The 17822-nt window shown below is 40.5% G+C and overlaps 1 protein-coding gene across 2 annotated transcripts in view; it reads right to left on the bottom strand.

Annotated features, from left to right (window-relative positions):
* Window positions 1-8334: 8334 nt before the first annotated feature.
* Window positions 8335-17822, bottom strand: part of aff2 (AF4/FMR2 family, member 2) — a 189934-nt gene continuing 180446 nt past the window's right edge. For both annotated transcript variants that reach the window (XM_084940141.1, XM_084940148.1), the window contains exon 26: window positions 8335-16868. In XM_084940141.1, coding sequence (XP_084796267.1) covers window positions 16747-16868 — 122 coding nt within the window. In that variant the 3' untranslated portion in view covers window positions 8335-16746. The remainder of the gene's footprint in view (window positions 16869-17822) is intronic.

Here is a 17822-nt window from a genome sequence, read left to right as displayed (position 1 = left end):
GCTCCTGTGTGCGTGTTTGTCCTGCAGAAACACTTTGCTGCCTGTCCACGCGCCCCGCTGCTCTGTAATGCGTTTTGTGTTCACTCACAGCAGAAGTGTAAAGCTGCAGGCTAGTGAAGCAGCTCCTCGGGGACCTCACCAGTCTATTCTGTGTGCTCGCTCTCTTTACAGAATGAACGCTGCTCTGTGGCACTGGGTTTTGTTTTTTTTTGGGTTTTTTTTTTGGCTTGAGCCGAACATCTGCTAATTTGTGTGTGATGCCACCGAGTCGATCTGTCTGCGTGACACAAACGGTTAAAAGCCTTGTAATTGTGTTTTGAGATATCGAGTAAATTCAGTCCCAGACTTTTTTTTTTTTTTTTTTTTTTTTTCCTGCCGTTTTCAATTTTCAAGCAATCATGCAGAACAATTTGTGGAACTCGGTTTGAAGTGAAGTCTGTACGCTACACATGAAAATCAAAAACCTCTGCAAAGAAGGCCAGGAAGGCACTTCACATGTATCCCCTGCCAATTTCACACATGCTCTGATCATTTCCACTCCTTTTCATTTCATTTACTTCTCTTCATACCTGGTGAGTGTATTTTTTTTTTTTTCCCCCATTATGAGCCTCCATCTGATCACCTGTTGAATGATAGTTAATTGTTGCACTCTGAACAGCTTACCTTTGTTTCCCGTATCAATGAGTCTGATTTTTGGTGCCTCGCTCAGCAGCAGCTCACTATCCACTCTCCACTATGACGAGCTTCACGCTCATACTCTGAAAATAGGAATTAGGTGTGAGTGAGTGAGAGCAGCTGCAACTGCTCTCCTCCACTCTTTGTATTCATCACAGCTCATATTTCTGCCTCAGCGGTTTTATCAGATCAATATTTATCATCACAAGCGGTGATCTCTGACCACCATCAAATTGATCTAATGGCAGTTACACTGTTTACCTGGTTCTTTGTTTTGGTATTTTTCCTCTACCTCTCCCGCTGCCCTCTTTCCCTCTCACTCCATCTTACCTGCTCCTTCTCTCCAATCCACTCAGTCTTTGTCTCGCTCTCATCGTCTATCATTATGTTTCATACGCTGGTAATCGCGTCACCGCTACGGGCTCGTATTTTGGCAGGTCACACTGCCTTTCTGTTAATGGTGGCGACATGCACAATTACATTAGCGAGAGGGAGAGGGTGTGCACGCGTGCAGAAAGCGCTTAGCTCAGCTGCATTAAGACAAGAGTTCGTCTCAAGGGTGTGTGAATGAATCCAGGAACAGTAAACAAACTGTACTGTACTCCATCTCCCAATTACTTGATGAAGTGGACCTGAAGAGTACTTTGTCAGAGGAGCTGTTTTTCAGAACTGCCTGCTAATTAGCTGCTCTGCTGCTGCATGCAATACTGCAACTAAAACTAACTGCAGAGTCACTTACATGTTGGTCCTTTAGTGGTCAGTACCACTGCTAATGACACTGTTCACCCGTCACCTGTACAGTAATGTGAAGCCATTAAATATGTGGAAAAGAAAAAGAAGCAAAATGTTTTGCCTCTGTTCATATCGAAGATTAATTTTAAATAAATCACAACACCCTTTGTGCCACTTTAATATTTTTGATGTTGGATTGTTTGGTGTTTTAACACTTAAAAGGTGCTGTATGTGTTAGTGTGTATTTATATCTTCCAACATATTTATGCATTCTCTTGTGCTTAATTTGTCCATTTAAAAACACACAGGAGCAGGTTTCTGGTAGCCGCCACGCTGCGCCGCCATCTTGAGTACAATGGCTGAGAAAGACGTCGCCTAATTGCATTTTATGTAGTAATCTAGAGAACGACCACATCTGTAGCGTGGCTCATAAGTTACTTTTACATCAAAGATCACAAATAGCTGAATACTCTGCTATAACCAGAGATGGGCAGTAACGGGCTACTGTAATCAGATTGCTTTTTTTTTTTCAAGTAATGAGTAATGTAAGGGATTACTATTGTAAAAGAAGTAATTGGATTACTGTTACTTTCCCGTAAGCACGCTGCGTACTTAAAGTGTGGACGTAATCACATTACTTTGAGTTTGAATCCGTAAAAAGTGACACAAACATTAGCGTCAGCTGTTCACTCTGCGTGGGAAGAAAACTTCTTTCTACAGCGAAAAGTTAATCTTCAAATCTGAGCGAGCAGCGAGCACGCTGCCACGGGAATGTCACATTCACAGAGAAACCCCCGGATCCCCCCACTGACATGACCGCTGTGGGCAAACCTCCACCCGCCCCACTCCTGATAAACAGGTGACAATAGATTTAAGAGCTGCTGAGTCTTTGATTTTATTTATTTCTGCTGTGTTTTACTTTCATCTGTTTGAAAGAGTTTAAACACAAAACATTTTATTTTATATGCTGGAATATGCAGACAGTAGATTTAAATGTTAAACAATTTCATTAAGTCAAAGACTGTTACATATGATTTAATTTTTGCTTGATACAATGTGCATAAAGTTAAAAGATTAAAACAACTGTTTAAAAAGTTTCAATTTTATATGATGGGTTATGCATAAAAATTAGAATTGGGCTGAAAGGTGTGTTGCTTTATTATGTATTCAGGTTGTGTATCATGTTTTTGAAAAGTAACTACTTAATTTTGAAAATAAGTCATCAGTAAAGTAATGGGATTACTTTTTGGAGAAGTAATCAGTAATTAGTTACTAATTACTTTTTTCAAATAACTTGACTAACACTGGCTATAATTTTATTATAATTATTATGTCTAATTATAATTAATTATACTCATATTGTATATAGCATTTGTATTCTGTTTTATTCGATTGTGTATACAGTATTTTATTTTTATTTTATTCTATTCTGTGTACAGTATCTTATGGATATATTATTCCAGTGTTTTTTTCTTCTAATTTTTCTATGCAACTTTGCACTGTCCGCTGCTGTAACAAAACAAATTTCCCACGCGTGGGACTAATAAAGGTTATCTTGTCGTATAACACACAAAAGCGTATGTAAATAGCAGCTAGCTATAAGCTAATGTTATGCTAGGCCAAAGTGTCTTAAAACCTTTCACGTCCCGCATGATAAACGGCTTCATTACATTTTCACTTTGTATGAGAGTTTGTTCACTAAGTGTAAAACAGTGTTAGATGCACTTCAAAGACTAATGTTGGCTTAGAGAAGCTAATAAAAACTAACGGAGACAGAAACAGCAGCGCCTACTGACAAAATATCTGCGACAACTCGCCTCAGTATCACAAGTTTTACAGCCTAGTCCAGAGTAAAGAGAGGTGGACACACAGTATACTGATAACTGAGGTAAACAGCAGACTGACGGCCTGCACTCACTACAGGTGAATGGTGGCCGGAGTTATTTGTCCTACAGCGGCCACTGTAGCTGGGATTATACACTTGAATTGGGAGGGGTAAGAAAACAGAATTCAGGTAACAGCAAACTGCAAAAAAACTGCAGTTTTTGGGCGTCTACCACTAGGCTAATTTTTCAGCCCTGTTGAGCAAGCTAAAATTTGCATCAGGATAACTAGACAGGGCTGCGCTACCTTTTAAATATGGCAGGGTTTAGATAGACCAGCGGTCCCCAACCCCTGGGTCACGGACCGGTACCGGGCCGCAAGAGTTGAGGCTTGGGTGTGAAATTTATGGTTTACAGGTTTTTTTTTTTGTCAGGTTTTTAAAGTTAGTTTTTATCATTTTTAACGTTAACTCGGTTTCCCTGGGTCTTTTCCCTGTGTGGTTTTTTTGGTATCGGTACTTGTTTTATTTTGTTGTATTTATCCGCCACACCTTAAAGGCTACTACTTCTCTGTTTGTATTTCAGGGTTTAAAACATTTCTAACATGCAATGTGAGACTTTAACTGGTTTTCCGAAGATCTTTTCAGACCAGAGTAAGTGAACAGTTGCAATGTAACAAACACTTTCACCAAGGAAACTGGGGTCTGCAGGACAAGCACTTTAAATGTGGCTTCATGTTCAATTGTTCTTCTAAGACAGTCATGAGATAAGTAACCTGAATGAATATTGCCTGAAATCTTATATTGTTGATTTTAGACTCACAAAATGTTACAGCTAGTGTAAAGTAATAAAGTAAAATTCTTTCTTGACATTCCACTTATTTGGGGCTTTTGGTAAATTAAAATGCACACTGTCGTCATTAAAATAAACAAAGCATTATCCTGGACCACAGCCTTTCCTGACCCTGAACGCAGACATCTGCATGGAGCATTGCGGAAGCAGCTGATTAGAAGTTGGACAAGATGCAATATGTTGCCTGTCAGTGTGAAACTAGTTTAATCAGGAGTCATTCAATTACAGCTGACGAGCTCTTACCTCGTTAGCGCCTCTGGAGCTGCGAACCACAGAGCTAAATAGAAAAACTCTCAGTTTTAACAAAATCACTTGGCAAAGAATGAGGGGGAGGGGCGGCCTATTAAAACTGCCACTCTGCAGATTGAGACGGAGGGAATGGATTAGTGAGTGGGTTTCTGTAATGAAACTGAATGGCTGTAATCAGATCTTTGGTGGTGACTGGTTGGTGGCTTTAACAAAAAGGGAAAAATATATTTTGAGTAAGATGTTAGAGCAATGTCAGACTGTTGTTTGGAACATGAAATCAATAAATATGAGAGAAAAAAAGAATTCAAGATGTTATATCAGTGATTCAGGAATGCAGCAGGAATTTGTTCATTTATGGTATTGAAAAAGGAAAAAATTATGTTTTGATAGCACAAAAGCTACTTTCTTCTGTCGTGATCGGGGTTAGGGTGGGTGGGTAGAGAAAGGCAGCTACTAGTCATTTCTACGAAACGTTGAATTCCCATTAGCATGAAATCACTCAAAGCAGTTGTTCACTTTGTTCAGCATAACCATTAGAGAGTCTGTCAGCTGGTAAGGAAGCCGCGGAGGTGCAGTATCTGTGGGTGCCGTATCAACACATAACAGCAATTTAAGAACATGTGCCGAGTCATTCTAGTGGCCAACGAACCCTGAGGTGTGATACAGCAGATCAAAGCTTACTGTTGCTATGCGGCACATACAGTAACATTTTTGATGAATTATTAGGAATTCTGGTGGGTGATGGGCTCCACCAGGGCTGCCCTTTGTCACCGATTCTGTTCATAATTTTTATGAACAGCATTTCTAGGCATAGCCAAGTGGCGGAAGGCTTTCACTTGTTTGGTCTCAGAATCTCATCTCTGCTTTTCACGGATGATGTGGCTCTGTTGGCTTCTTTGGGTGATGGCCTCCAGCTCACACTGGAACGGTTTGCAGCTGAGCGTGAAGTGGTGGGAGAATCAGCATCTTCAAATCGGAGGTCATGGTCCTCAGCGGGAAAAGGGTGGAGTGCCCACTCTGGTTCAGGGACCAGTTCATGCCCCAAGTGGAAGAGTTTAAGTATCTCGGAGTCTTGTTCTCGAGTGACGGGAGAAGGTCTGTTTTGGTGAAGAGAAAACTGAGTGTAAAAGCAAAGCTCTCAATTTAACGGTCTATCTACGTCCCTACCCTCGCCTATGGTCACGAGTGATCGCGGATACAAGCGGCGGAAATAGGCTTCCTCCGAAGGGTGGCTGGTCTCTCCCTTAGAGTTAGGGTGAGAAGTTCAACCATCCGGGAGGGGCTCGGATTACTGTGGAGAGTCCTCCACATCGAAAGGAGCCAGTTGAGGTGGTTTGGGCATCTGACATGGATGCCTCCTGGGTGAGGTGTCCGACCGGGAGGAGGCCCCAGGGCAGACCCAGGACACGCTGGAGAGTTTATATCTCTCGGCTGGCCTGGGAACGCCTTGGTGTTTCCCCGGACAAGCTGGAGGAGGTTGCTGGGGAGAGGGAGGGCTGGGCTTCTCTGCTTAGGCTGCTGCCCCCGCGACCCGGCCCCGGATAAGCGGAAGAAGATGGATATTAGGAAGACTAATGGCGCAAACTTAAGACTCCGACCTTTTCTACATATAAAGTTGGTCACTAGTAGATGTTCTAGGCTCCAGTTGCATAGGTACCTGTTTGTATGTATGTCTTACCACCCTGCTATTTGCACAGTAATGTGAAGTTTCATCTGGACTCTGCAGTCCTGTGGAAAAGCCTTCCACATCATTTTGGAGGACTTTTTCATTTTATTGATTTATGTTGTTTTACAACATTGTTTGAGGTTTCCAGGCGTTTGATTATGCACAGCTCCCTCACTGGTCCCACTGCAGCATTTTAATTGGTTGAAGTCTGAACTTTGGGCCATTTCAACGTGCTGCTGCTGTCCTGCGGATCAATGTTGGCCTCACATTTGAATCTAGAATCCAGTTCGTAGTCAATTCAATAACTGCAAGGTGCCCAAGTCCTGTTGCTTCAAACCAAACCATCACCCCTGCACCAGTGGGCTTGTGAGCTGATATGCTGTGTTTGTTTTTCTCTACTTATGTCTCGTCTGTCCAAAGGACATTGTTTCAGGAGTCCTTCAGTCTGTTAGCCCTTTCAAACCTCAGCTGTGCTGCCAGGTTCTGTTTAGAGAGAGAAGAGGCTTTCTCCTGGTGACCCTTCCAAACAAGCTTGTTCAGTGTTTTTATAATTATGCATGAACTTTAGTATTTAACATGCTAACTGAGGCTGACTGTCTGACCTTGGGGTGAATGTGCTCAGACAGAAGATTGTGGTATTGTGTTAACACACACCTGAACTGGCGCTAACACTTATTGATGATCAGTTAGTCAAGTGCATGTCATCAGCAGCACCTGGCTGCTACCTAGCTCCTTAATCCCTATGGAAGTAGAAAGAAAGTGCTCAGTTTTTCACAGTGCTGCAGAGTCCTGTGAAACATTTCCAGAAAATTTTCACTATAAATCTCTGTATGTATGTCTTTACTATCCTGTCATCTCTCTATCAGGGGTATGCTTCACTGCCATTGGTATTTCATGGTTATTTCATGTGGGACATGCCCACATGAAATAACCATTAGTGACCTTGCTGTCACAGCAGGTCACTGACTTTCACTTTTTCTGGTGTCTGGTTGCTCAATTGTTGCTAGACTCTTCCTTGACTTGTTTAGCTGAAAGTTTCCTGTAAACCCACAGAGCTGGCCTATTACTGCTGTTAGAAACAGGGGGAAAAAAATTATTTCTGAAACGTACAGATCTCATCTACTAATATTTATTCTTCTCTCCACTTACAATCTAGGCATTGTTTTTCAAAAAGCCTGCATTTGAATATACATTTAAAATGGGCCGTCTGCTTCTCAAAGTCAAGTCTAGCATTCTTTGATGCCAGGCTTTTATTCACACAGTCTGTAAGAATATAACATAGGAATGGATAATGAGCTTTCACAACTCGTCTGTGCTTTGGGACCGCTCACAAAGGGGGTGGAGGCGGGTGGGGGTTTGCACATCGGCTATCTTGATCACAGCGCCAGTCCACATGTAAAAGTCGATAGCAGCAGCGCGCATCAAGATTCCAGTGCTCATGCCCCATTAGCTGTGTTTCTAACCAACTGTCTCAACACCCTACGGAAACATCACAGAGAATAAATCCAAGGAGTTTTTGGTAAACACATAGGTGGACTTGTGCTGCCTTCCATTACTTAAACTAATTAATAAATGATGTGTTAAAGATATTGTGATCCTTGGCGGCGCTCGTTCGATCGTGCATTTTTGTCTTCTATTCAAATCATGGCTACTTCTTAAATGTAAGTCTGTTTCTAAGCCGTATCTGAGAGCCTATTTGACTGCATGGTTACCTGTGGCAATTAAAGCTATAAATCTAAGCTGTCAGTGTTTTGCCTCTGCACCAAGGACATGCACATGCACTGAGAGCAGGATATCTGAAGGCCTGAAAATAGTTTCCACCTCCTTATTCATTTATGGAAACACCAAATTAGACGGGATTTACGTCTCTGAGAAAATAGACTTTTTTTGTCCTTGGTTCTTTTCATTTCTCTCTCACACTCTAAGGTCCATCTCTCTTTTCCGCCATCACGCACATGGCCCGCTTATTCCCTCTTGAATTCTAATGCGCGGCTACATTCAATGAATTAATCATGCATGGTGAAGTAGGCTAATAGTTGCTATGATGTAGGGTAAGAGTTCATTAGTGCTAATAAGAAGACTAGCTTGGCTCTTAAAATCTACGTCAGTGCCGCTCTTTTATTTATAAAAGAATCTTGAGTGTAAAATTTGGCTGATTTGGTTCATTAGGGAAAAAAAACACACTTGCTGGAACCTTTGGAAATGTCTCAGCCTTCTGCTGTTGCCTCTACATGCAATGTCAAAGGGAGGTTCAGCACATCCTTGCAAGGCAACTTTAAAGACCTCAGCCCGAATGCAATAAAAAAAGACGGAAAGAAGACAGTGAGTACGGCAGGATGGCTGCTTCAAACAGATTTTAATCCATATTTTAGAGACATTAAATATTTAAAAACAATGGAACTGCATCACAACTTTTGATCATCACATAGAACAACTTCATTATAAAAAGAACCATAGAAAAGGCCAAAAGATAGCACTGATAGAAACAGAAAAAACTGTGCAACACATTTAGAAATACAATGCAATCCGTGTTGGACAGAACTTTTATTTCGTTCTTTACAATGTTTCGTTATGCCAGTGATGTGCATCAGATTCACAGACAGATTAGTCAGGCTGGATCAGAGGCACTGTGCTGCTGCTGTACCACCAGTGTCAGGCTTCAGATACACAGTCTTAAACTTATTTGGTTGCCTAACTAACACGTCACAGTTTGGATTTAAGCATTTTAACGTCACTGAATACCACACGTGGCGTACGCTGTATTCATGCGGCGGGAATTCAGCCATGTGCTTTATTGCACTAATCAGGACGATGGCGCTATTCTTCCACCGCAACAAAGATGAAAGAGAAAAAGTCTAGACGAGCTGATGACAATTTTTCACCAATGAATCTTGAGCAATTACACTGTTATAGTTTAAAAGCTGCTGCCCTTCTCGAGATTAATTTGGACATTATTAAGAGTCGCGGAGCAGAAACGAGCTTATTCGAGCAACAGTTTTTCACCGCAGGGAACAGAGTGACTGAAAACCTTAAAGAAACTTCCTGTTAAATGGGTCGGTTACACTTGGACCGTTTTGATTTCCCACATGATTTACCACTGTTATGTTCCAGGAAGAAAAGCAAAATAGCAATCACAGAAATGCTACACACAAGGCAGTGAAGGCTTCATGGTAGAAGGTCACGTGATCGTAGAAGGAATATCATGGACTATTTGGAAATATGATTTGCTTTTTCTTTTTTCCACTTTTCCAATTTACTGTAAAATAGAGAACATGATACAACTGAAGTGCTGATGAAAGTATTAATAGAAATTTTATTTTAGAATAGTCAGTGTTTTATTTATCCTCGTCAATTAATAAAACACAAGTGCTAATTTACAGAAATAAAAGGGCATTATAGGAAATGTTCTTGTTGCTTTTCTTTTCAGGACACCACTTTCATGCCAGATGTTTAATATGGGCTCAGAACCATAAGCTCATTAGCCTAGCCTAGCTAAAATGTTAAAAGTGGGGTTAATCTTCTAAAATGGGCTAACGATACAGCCACTTAGAACTGCTGGACAGAGACTCCGCCCTCTCTCTCCTGGGGTGTCTCTACTTTCCACTATGAATACACTAATTTTAACTCAATTGCAGAGTGTCTCCAAGAGATGGCGCGTTCTTTACTTCTATATTTTTCAAATATTTTGCTATTAACAAAAAGTGGCTAAGTATCGTACTGCAGAGATATTATCTGAAATCGCAGCATGTTTGTGGCCGCCCATGTTTTTAAGGGCTCTGGTTTCAGACAGGACTTTCCCACTTCCACAAATTCAAGCCTTGAACAAAATGCTTGAATGTTTATTCGAGCCTTGAACCAAGCAACACAGATATGAAGTGAATCATGACTATGCAGAAGTAGCAGACTGTGTACATAAATACTTTTATTGGTGAACTACCCATCCCATAACTCAAGGCAGGCGACTTTAAGGCCCCTCAAATGTAATCCTTTTCTTTTAGTGTTGTATAATAATAATTGTGAATATTATGTTGTAGTTTGTGTTGTATGTCCACAAGATGGTGCAGAATGTCAGTATTCGTATATGACTTAGAAATTGTACCAAGATATTCATTTATTGTATTTTTCGGACCATAAGGCGCACCGGATTATAAGGCGCATTAAGCGAAACAAAACAGTCAGATATGTCAAACTTTACTCAACTCATTCTTCTTGCTTCCTCCACTGCTGTACCATTGATTCATTACTGCTGAATTCTCTGGCAGCTGCTCTATTCCCATGTTGTTGCAGTATATTAATGACTAACCTCGTATTGTGGATGGATTATCTCAGTTGTTCTCCTGACTGAAGTTTGGTCCGTTTACAGCATCCTGCCATGCGATTGCATTTGTCCCTAACCATCGGGAACCCTCATGTTAACTTTTATCCAGTGGAGAAAAGTTAGCATTATGCTAACATAGCACATCATTATATACCAGCTAGCCCAACTCCAGTAACCTTACAAACGTCACTGCTGTTTAGTTTTCTGTCTTCATTTATGTTGGAAGTGATAGCAGAGCTGTACGTATTAGTTTTAGAGGCGCAGTTTTTAGACTTTGAATAGAGATATGGATGTAGTTTTCCACTGCTTTCTAGCTTAATGCCAAGCTAGGCTAACTTACACTGATGTGAGAGTGGTGCTGATGTATTCATCACTTTGTAAGGCAAATCAGAACATTTCCAGAAATGCCAACTTTTCTTTACTAAAGAACAGTCAGAGAGATGCTTGTTGGTTATCTCTTGATTATCGATCATATTTCTTGTTTTTGTGAAGAGCATATTAACGTCTCCTTCCACTAACCTCAACAAATTCTTATTTATTGGATAATTCTTATTTGTAACACTGCTGCATGACTCTGACAGTAGAACGAATGAGGACGAACACAAAAGAAAAGAAAACATCTCTCTGGTAGATTACAGGAATTTGAGAAGAAAAAATCAAACCCTTTATTATCCTTTTAAATCCTGCTAGTTCATTTACTGTATGAGACAGTTTTGGCAATCAAAGCGAATCTGTGATTTTGTGAAATGCAAACAAATATTAGAGACACTCGTCACTACTGGAGAGATTATCAGTGTATTATCGGCTTGCTACCATCTGCTGTCAAAAAATAAATCAGTGTGTTTAGCTCTATTGTAATCACAACAGCAGTGATGATGTTTCTGCCTTCGATAAACAAGTTGACAACTGTAATAATGCAACAGGAGCTAATGGGATATTTAATAAGATGCCAGCAGAATAAAAGGCCATGCTGAGAAAAGTCTGTCTTCAAAATGTTTCAGAATATACCCACATATTGACATTGCATATAAATAAACTGTTGCATGAATTCAACATTTACCATAGCTGTCATGTGACATGTAGCATAGTGGAATGAAACTGATATTTCCCATGTCACAAATGCAATGTTTCTGACTTTTTACAGCATATTATTGTATATTGTACCGCTGCATACAAGAAGAATAAGGGACCATTAAGTGAACTTAACAATAACCATATAGTAACATCACAGTTTCACCATAAAACAAAACAACACCAAACATCATTGAATTGGACTGAGCAACACTGCGGACCAACTATCGACTTGAAACGACTGAGGTCAGAGAGAAACGGTTTGCGGGTAGTGTTTACAGGTTGTTGTAGAAGTTCAGTGGCTCGCTGGGACAATCCTAATTTGGCTTCAAGACCTCAAATAAATACAAAAAACAACTGTAAAAAGCGTTAATGTTAAGCAACAGAAAGTGGAGCTTGGACAGCTGTCTAAATGGTGATTAGTAAGCATTTTAGTCGTTCAGATGAAGAACCATGAGTCCATTTTAAAGGAACAGTTTGACATTTTGGGAAATAGTCTTATTTCCAATGTTTAAACAGTAAAACGCTAGATGTAGCTAGCATCAGCATACACGTATAAAACATGAACGTAGCTTCTAGGTCAAAAAATTAAGCCTTAAACCTGCATTCTCTCTGAAGGCCACCAGGTGGCACTAGCTGTGGTTACTGTTACCGTATGGTGTATTATGTAAGCAGTTAGCGACTTTGTCGCTATATTTAGCGAGTTTTCAGACACCCTTAACGACTTTTTTTCTAAAAAGCGACTAGCGACAAATCTGGCGACTTTTTCTGGTGTTATTGGAGACTTATTTATGACGACTTTTTGACGTGAAAACGCGTATCGCTCTTATTCTCAACAAGCAGCGGTGATGCCATGGGCACCTCACCCGTGCCAAAGCGCTCACAGGCGGAGGATAGTCCTCCCCTCCGCTGCTATCAGGGCAGCAGATGTTCACACCTGTGCGTCCAAACTGCAAATGAATCGCGCATGAGCGAAGCCGCTGCTCCCGCACTGACTGTAACGCAGTCAGTTTGTCTTTTACTCTTATGCCGTTTTGTGGATCACAAGGTTTAAAATTACTTATAAACACACACCCACTCACACAAAGTAACTCCACCAGAGTGCCATTTTCGGGTTACTTTTGCCGGTCCAAGCCCGGATAAAGGAGTAGGGTTGGAATTGTGACATTAAAAAAAACAATAATTGCTAAAATAAATGTAATTTGTAGTTCTAAATGAATTCTAAATGCAATTTTTACTCACTTTGTCTCTTCCACGATGTTGTTTCTCTCTCCAACAACGTAGGTTACAATTACATTAGCATGACCAATTATGCAAATTAGGCAATGACGTCATTTAGCGACTTCTAGCAACTTTTAGGACAGCCAATAGTGATTTTCCTTACTGAGGAGTTGGCAACACTGTAAGTCTTGGTTATACTACGTTTGGATGTGTAGGATAATTTGGTTCCTTAGCTAACTTACTTAGCTAACTAATTTATGATTAACAAGTAGTTCACCAGTGAGCAAGTGGTTTCACGTTTAAACTCACCTGTCCTTGTGACATCTGGTATTTTGAAACTAAAATCGTGAAAATGGTAATGTTTAGGATCTAAAATGGGATATCATGTTAGCTACGTCCATCTTTTATACCGTTTAAAAAGCATAAATTTAGCGTACAACAAAAATAGAGATGCCTTTTATTCAAATGTAAACCATTTAATTTTTATTTGTTGTATTAAAGCAAGTTATGTATAGGGTGCATAACCACTTGTTTGATATGGTTTTCGCCTACTTTGTTTTAAGCTAGTAGCAATAGCTAGTATTAGCTTCCCAGTTATATCAGTGAATTGTCGATATAGCTCGCTAAAAAGGCTAGCTTGTAACTACACAAGCTAGCTTAGCCTCTTCTTTTTTAAAACATAGTCACATCTGATTCAAAAACAAAGAAAGATATAAAGCTTCAAAACTGTAGTTTTTGAAGACTGTTGGATGGTTACGTCAATCTTTTATATACATTCACTGAGCTTAAATTTTTTACTAATTTACATAAACTAGCTGCTAGTTATAGGTTCTATATTTCATATACAAATATGAGTTTTTATTCTCAGAAAGAAGTAAGAAAAATATTCCCAAAATGTCCACTTATTTCTTTAAGGTTTAATGTTCTTGAGGTTTCAGACTGTTAGCTGTAGCGTTGTGCATTTAAATGGCTGTGTATTTTCATGAGACGTCGACCTTTTCAACACTGCATGTGACTTATGTAACAAGAAATATACTTTTTTTTTCTTTGTCAAAATGGACACAAGTAGTTCTTGGTCTGAAGCTATCATTTATTGCATGCGATGACTTAAAATTTTCAGGCATTTCAGACAAACCTATACTTGCTCAAACCGTCAAAAAGAGAAAACACAGCAACAGATGCTAATTTGGCACATTATCACACGTTTGTTTGTTTGTTTTTTTCTTCTTTTTTTTTTAAAGCCAAACCCTGGTGTCTTCATAAACGCCAGTAAAAAGCTTATGGAAACATTTGATTTTACGAAAAACAATCTCATATTTATACCAATATGGTATGGAAAATCATTTAGATTCATTCTTTGTTTTAAATAAATAGAGCAATTCCCACCGGACACAAATAGAGGCACTTGAGTTTCCTTTTTTTTTTTTTCCTTTTTTGTTTTTGTCAAAGTGAAAATTACATTTCACATCCGCATTGTCTTCCATACACATTCAGCGATGGTCAAATGATCCAAAACTTAAAAATTCATGCTTAATGTGCTGGATTTACAAAGACCATAATAAACTGATTTGGAGTCTTGATGGCGAACGTGAAAACGTGGAAACAGCGTGGTCTCTTGTTTTTAATGCGCCACGATGACTTCAAAATCACTTTGGCGCTTTGTAAATGCAGCTATAGCCTGCGCGCTGGCACACACACGTAGATGCCCCATTTACCTGCTGCACTTCCTCATTCGCTCACATTGAATCATTCACAAGACACAAGAAACACTGTTTTCAGGAGTCACAGTCTGTACATTATTGTACACAAACATCGTTATTGTTCGGTCAGGTAATGATTTTAAACAGACTTCACAATAAGCTGTACACGTATACACACTAACGACACAGCACAACAAATGTGGGGAAACGACTATAAGACACCCGGCAGTTGATTTGATCTCATTACGTGCTGTACAAAGTCACAGATATAGTTTTTGTTTCTGACATCAGGGCAGAAAAGCCGACGTGACAGTTTCACCCTGTTTACTTGCTCTGCATGTGGGTGGGGGCTTAATTAGAGCCAAATCATACTGAATCTTGTAGTTTTTTCCCCCCAGTAAGTGTTTGACGCCTTAGTTGGTGGGTTACTATGGGAACTAGAACTGAGTGGAATTTCACAAAAGCTCATAACCAGCAAGAGAAGAACCAGACAGATGCTTTATGTGATGGAAGAAAGCCCTTATTTGTAGGTCCAGCAAACTGGATGTTTGTTCTGGTAGCCCACAAAACTGAAACTTCACCCTATACTACAAGACTTTAGATATTTTTGAAGCTTTGCCCTATCGTACCTTTAATGTAGTTTACAATTTTATTTGGTCAAAATATCCTCATTTAAATACAAAAATCTCATTAGCAAAGATTGCCTTTTTGCTAGTGCTCGTTTGTTTAAACTGTGTGAATCTCGGGCTTTGTCGGGTGGGAGTGGGGTAGACTGTGTGTGTGATACTGAGGAGAAACACAAAACCCAACTGCACTGTGTGCTTTTCAGAAATTAAATGTGGCATAAAGGTTCTTCCTGAACTGCCAATAAGTTAATTTTGCCATTGTTGAGAGTAACAGTTTAACTTCGTTACTCCCAAATTAAACCAGAGTAATAGATATTTTTACTAAACCGAAATGTCATCACGTCACACTACAGTCACACTAGGGAAACTCTGAAACGGTTGCTCTGAAGATGGCGACCAGGTGTCCGACTGCTCAGTCTCCTACTTTGGTGCAATACGATGGTGAAAAACAGGGAGTCACTTTGCGATTGTGAACGGGGTCAAGCTGGCAAATACGTGCAATCTGTTTGTGATAATACAGGGATTAATGGCAATAAATCGGTGAAAATATCAAATCTGTTGCCATCTGTCACAAATATGTTGCCGTCTACAGGCACAGAAATTGACATGAACTGCAGAAGATCATAGACTGGAAACTCAGAAATTCCTCCAGCAAAAGTCACGTAGCTCGGCAGTCTTGCTTTGATGTAGGAATATCACCAGAACGCAACAACCATTTGAGCCGAGTTCCCTGTCGCAAATATGTCAAGTTGTGCTCATCTGTGCAGACTGATTGCAATAATCGAATCTGTCTGAGAGCGACTGCAGTCAGTCTGAGTTGGACTCTGTTTGGAGACAGGTTGCTGCTCGACGGGCAACCTGTCAACTTGTGCAACTGCCTTGCAACTGGAAGTGGTGAAGCAGAGGTTGAGTGCTGCTCAATCTCTGGGCAACCAGCTGATTGCACCGACTCACTGTAAGTGGAACAAGTTCAGTGCAGTCACCGATCAACAGCTGATCCCCCCCGTCACAAACAGATAGCTGTCCTGTTTTTTTTCTCTAGTGTGACTGAGGCTTTAAATGTAATAAAGTAACTCTGTACTAACTAATAACTGCAGTAACAAGTCAGGCATAACTGTGTTTTAGACTTTATACACAGTACTAGCAGGTTCTAGCTTTTGGTTGGTTGTTGAGGATCCCACTTTAAAGACTGAAGATGGAGTGAAATAAAAGAAGTGCAATGAATTTAGCCTCCATTAGTGGTTGTAGCTGAGCCTCTTTACCAGTGTGGTCCCTAACTAATAGATTGGACTGGTACTCTTCCACTTGGATCAATATCAGCCTAAAGCTTTAATTCTTTCCTAATCATTGACACATTTCTGGTCCACTGCTGGAGGAGATGAGCCTCTGTTGAGCTCTTTCCCTACATTCAGCCTCACACCTGTCTGTTGGAGAATGAACCCATCTCAGTGAAACTGGGAGATGAGGTTGGGAACATGTGCAGTCCCTTCAGGAGTTAAAGCTACAATCACTTGTATACTGTTGCTCCCCCCCAAAAAAGCAGCATCAGCCAAATTGTTAATATGATCATTTGTATTCTGTGGTTCACAGCTGAAATTCCCAAACTTAGTTACTGTTCACTCCTAATCAAAGGTGATTTCAGCCCAATTAATCCACCTGGTGTAAGCCATTATATTACCATGCATGGTGTTAAGACATTCAAAGGATCCCAGTGGGAACTGAAGCATCGTTCTGGGTCTCATCTCACTTGTTACCCGAGTTCTAGCTCCCAGCCCATTTCTTCTTTTTCTTAATGTTGGCTCTAGTCCAGTCTTCACAGCAGGTGAGCCTCTATGCGGAGCCAGTGCAGTCCCTGCCTTACGTAGCGAACCAGCTCTGTCATGCTGCTCTGCTGACTCAACGGCTCCATCACAGAATCCAGCTCCTGGAAGAAATCTACAGGAGGGAAGGAGGGAGACAGTGTTACTGAGAGCGCCTCTGTGCTTAAATGAAACACACAAACTACAGCTGGTGTTTTTCCAGTGGAGCTGTGGGCAACATGGGGCAAAAGTCAGGCTCGTTCTTTATTCATTGCTGGTCCTACAAGCCACGCCTGGCGTCTGTTTTCACTAGTCGACTAGTGAACATTTCTCTGCAAAGGTTTTAAGAGCTTTAACATTCACTTTCATACAGCTCATGTTTATACGGGCGACCACACAGGAAGCAACTCATCACAAATCGGTTTGGCGCTGGTTGGTTGGTAACTGGTAGACGTTACAGACCCTGGTTGCCACGGTAACCTAACATATTAACCACTCTCTCATTTGCCAATCAGTGGTATCCTTCACTCTAATTGGTAGTTGCTTCAAACACACGTCTGTGAGCTGAGGAAAATTTAATTTGGGATTATTTTGCCCGTCAACACTTTAAATCACCAAATGTCACTTTCTGTGGTTGCTGCTTACGACATCAGCTCAAGTTGTTTTTTGTGGACACCAGTGTAGACTAGCTTTTAGTCTTAAGGTCGTTGCAAATGGAGAAATTCAGAATTACACCGAACACGTTGTATTTTTGTCCTCAAAACCAAAACCAAAAAAACCCGCACTATGACAAAAGATGAAGTTGACATCGAGCGATGATGAGCTGGTTCTTATATTTCTAAAAAGAAAAGGAAGAAACTGAGATGATTTTGGGTTCATTTAATTCTCAAGAGAAGGCAGCAGGGGGAGGATTTCATGGTTTGATCCAGGAGTGCTTTGGTTCATATTTCAGGATATCAGTGGTGCAGCTGAGCTGATCTGATGGGGCAGAAAAGTCATTTCTGAGAATCGACTGGCCCGGAGCAGCATCTAGCTGTGTGTCTGAATAAAACAGTATTATTTTACTATTTGTATATTTAGTACTGGTGCA

The sequence above is a fragment of the Perissodus microlepis genome, chromosome 2 (assembly GCF_051167445.1).
Source record: "Perissodus microlepis isolate ML-2025 ecotype Zambia chromosome 2, ASM5116744v1, whole genome shotgun sequence".
In the NCBI taxonomy this organism is placed as follows: Eukaryota; Metazoa; Chordata; class Actinopteri; order Cichliformes; family Cichlidae; genus Perissodus; species Perissodus microlepis.
Note: the sequence above shows the minus strand (reverse complement) of the source record. Positions and strands in the feature narration are given on the sequence as shown.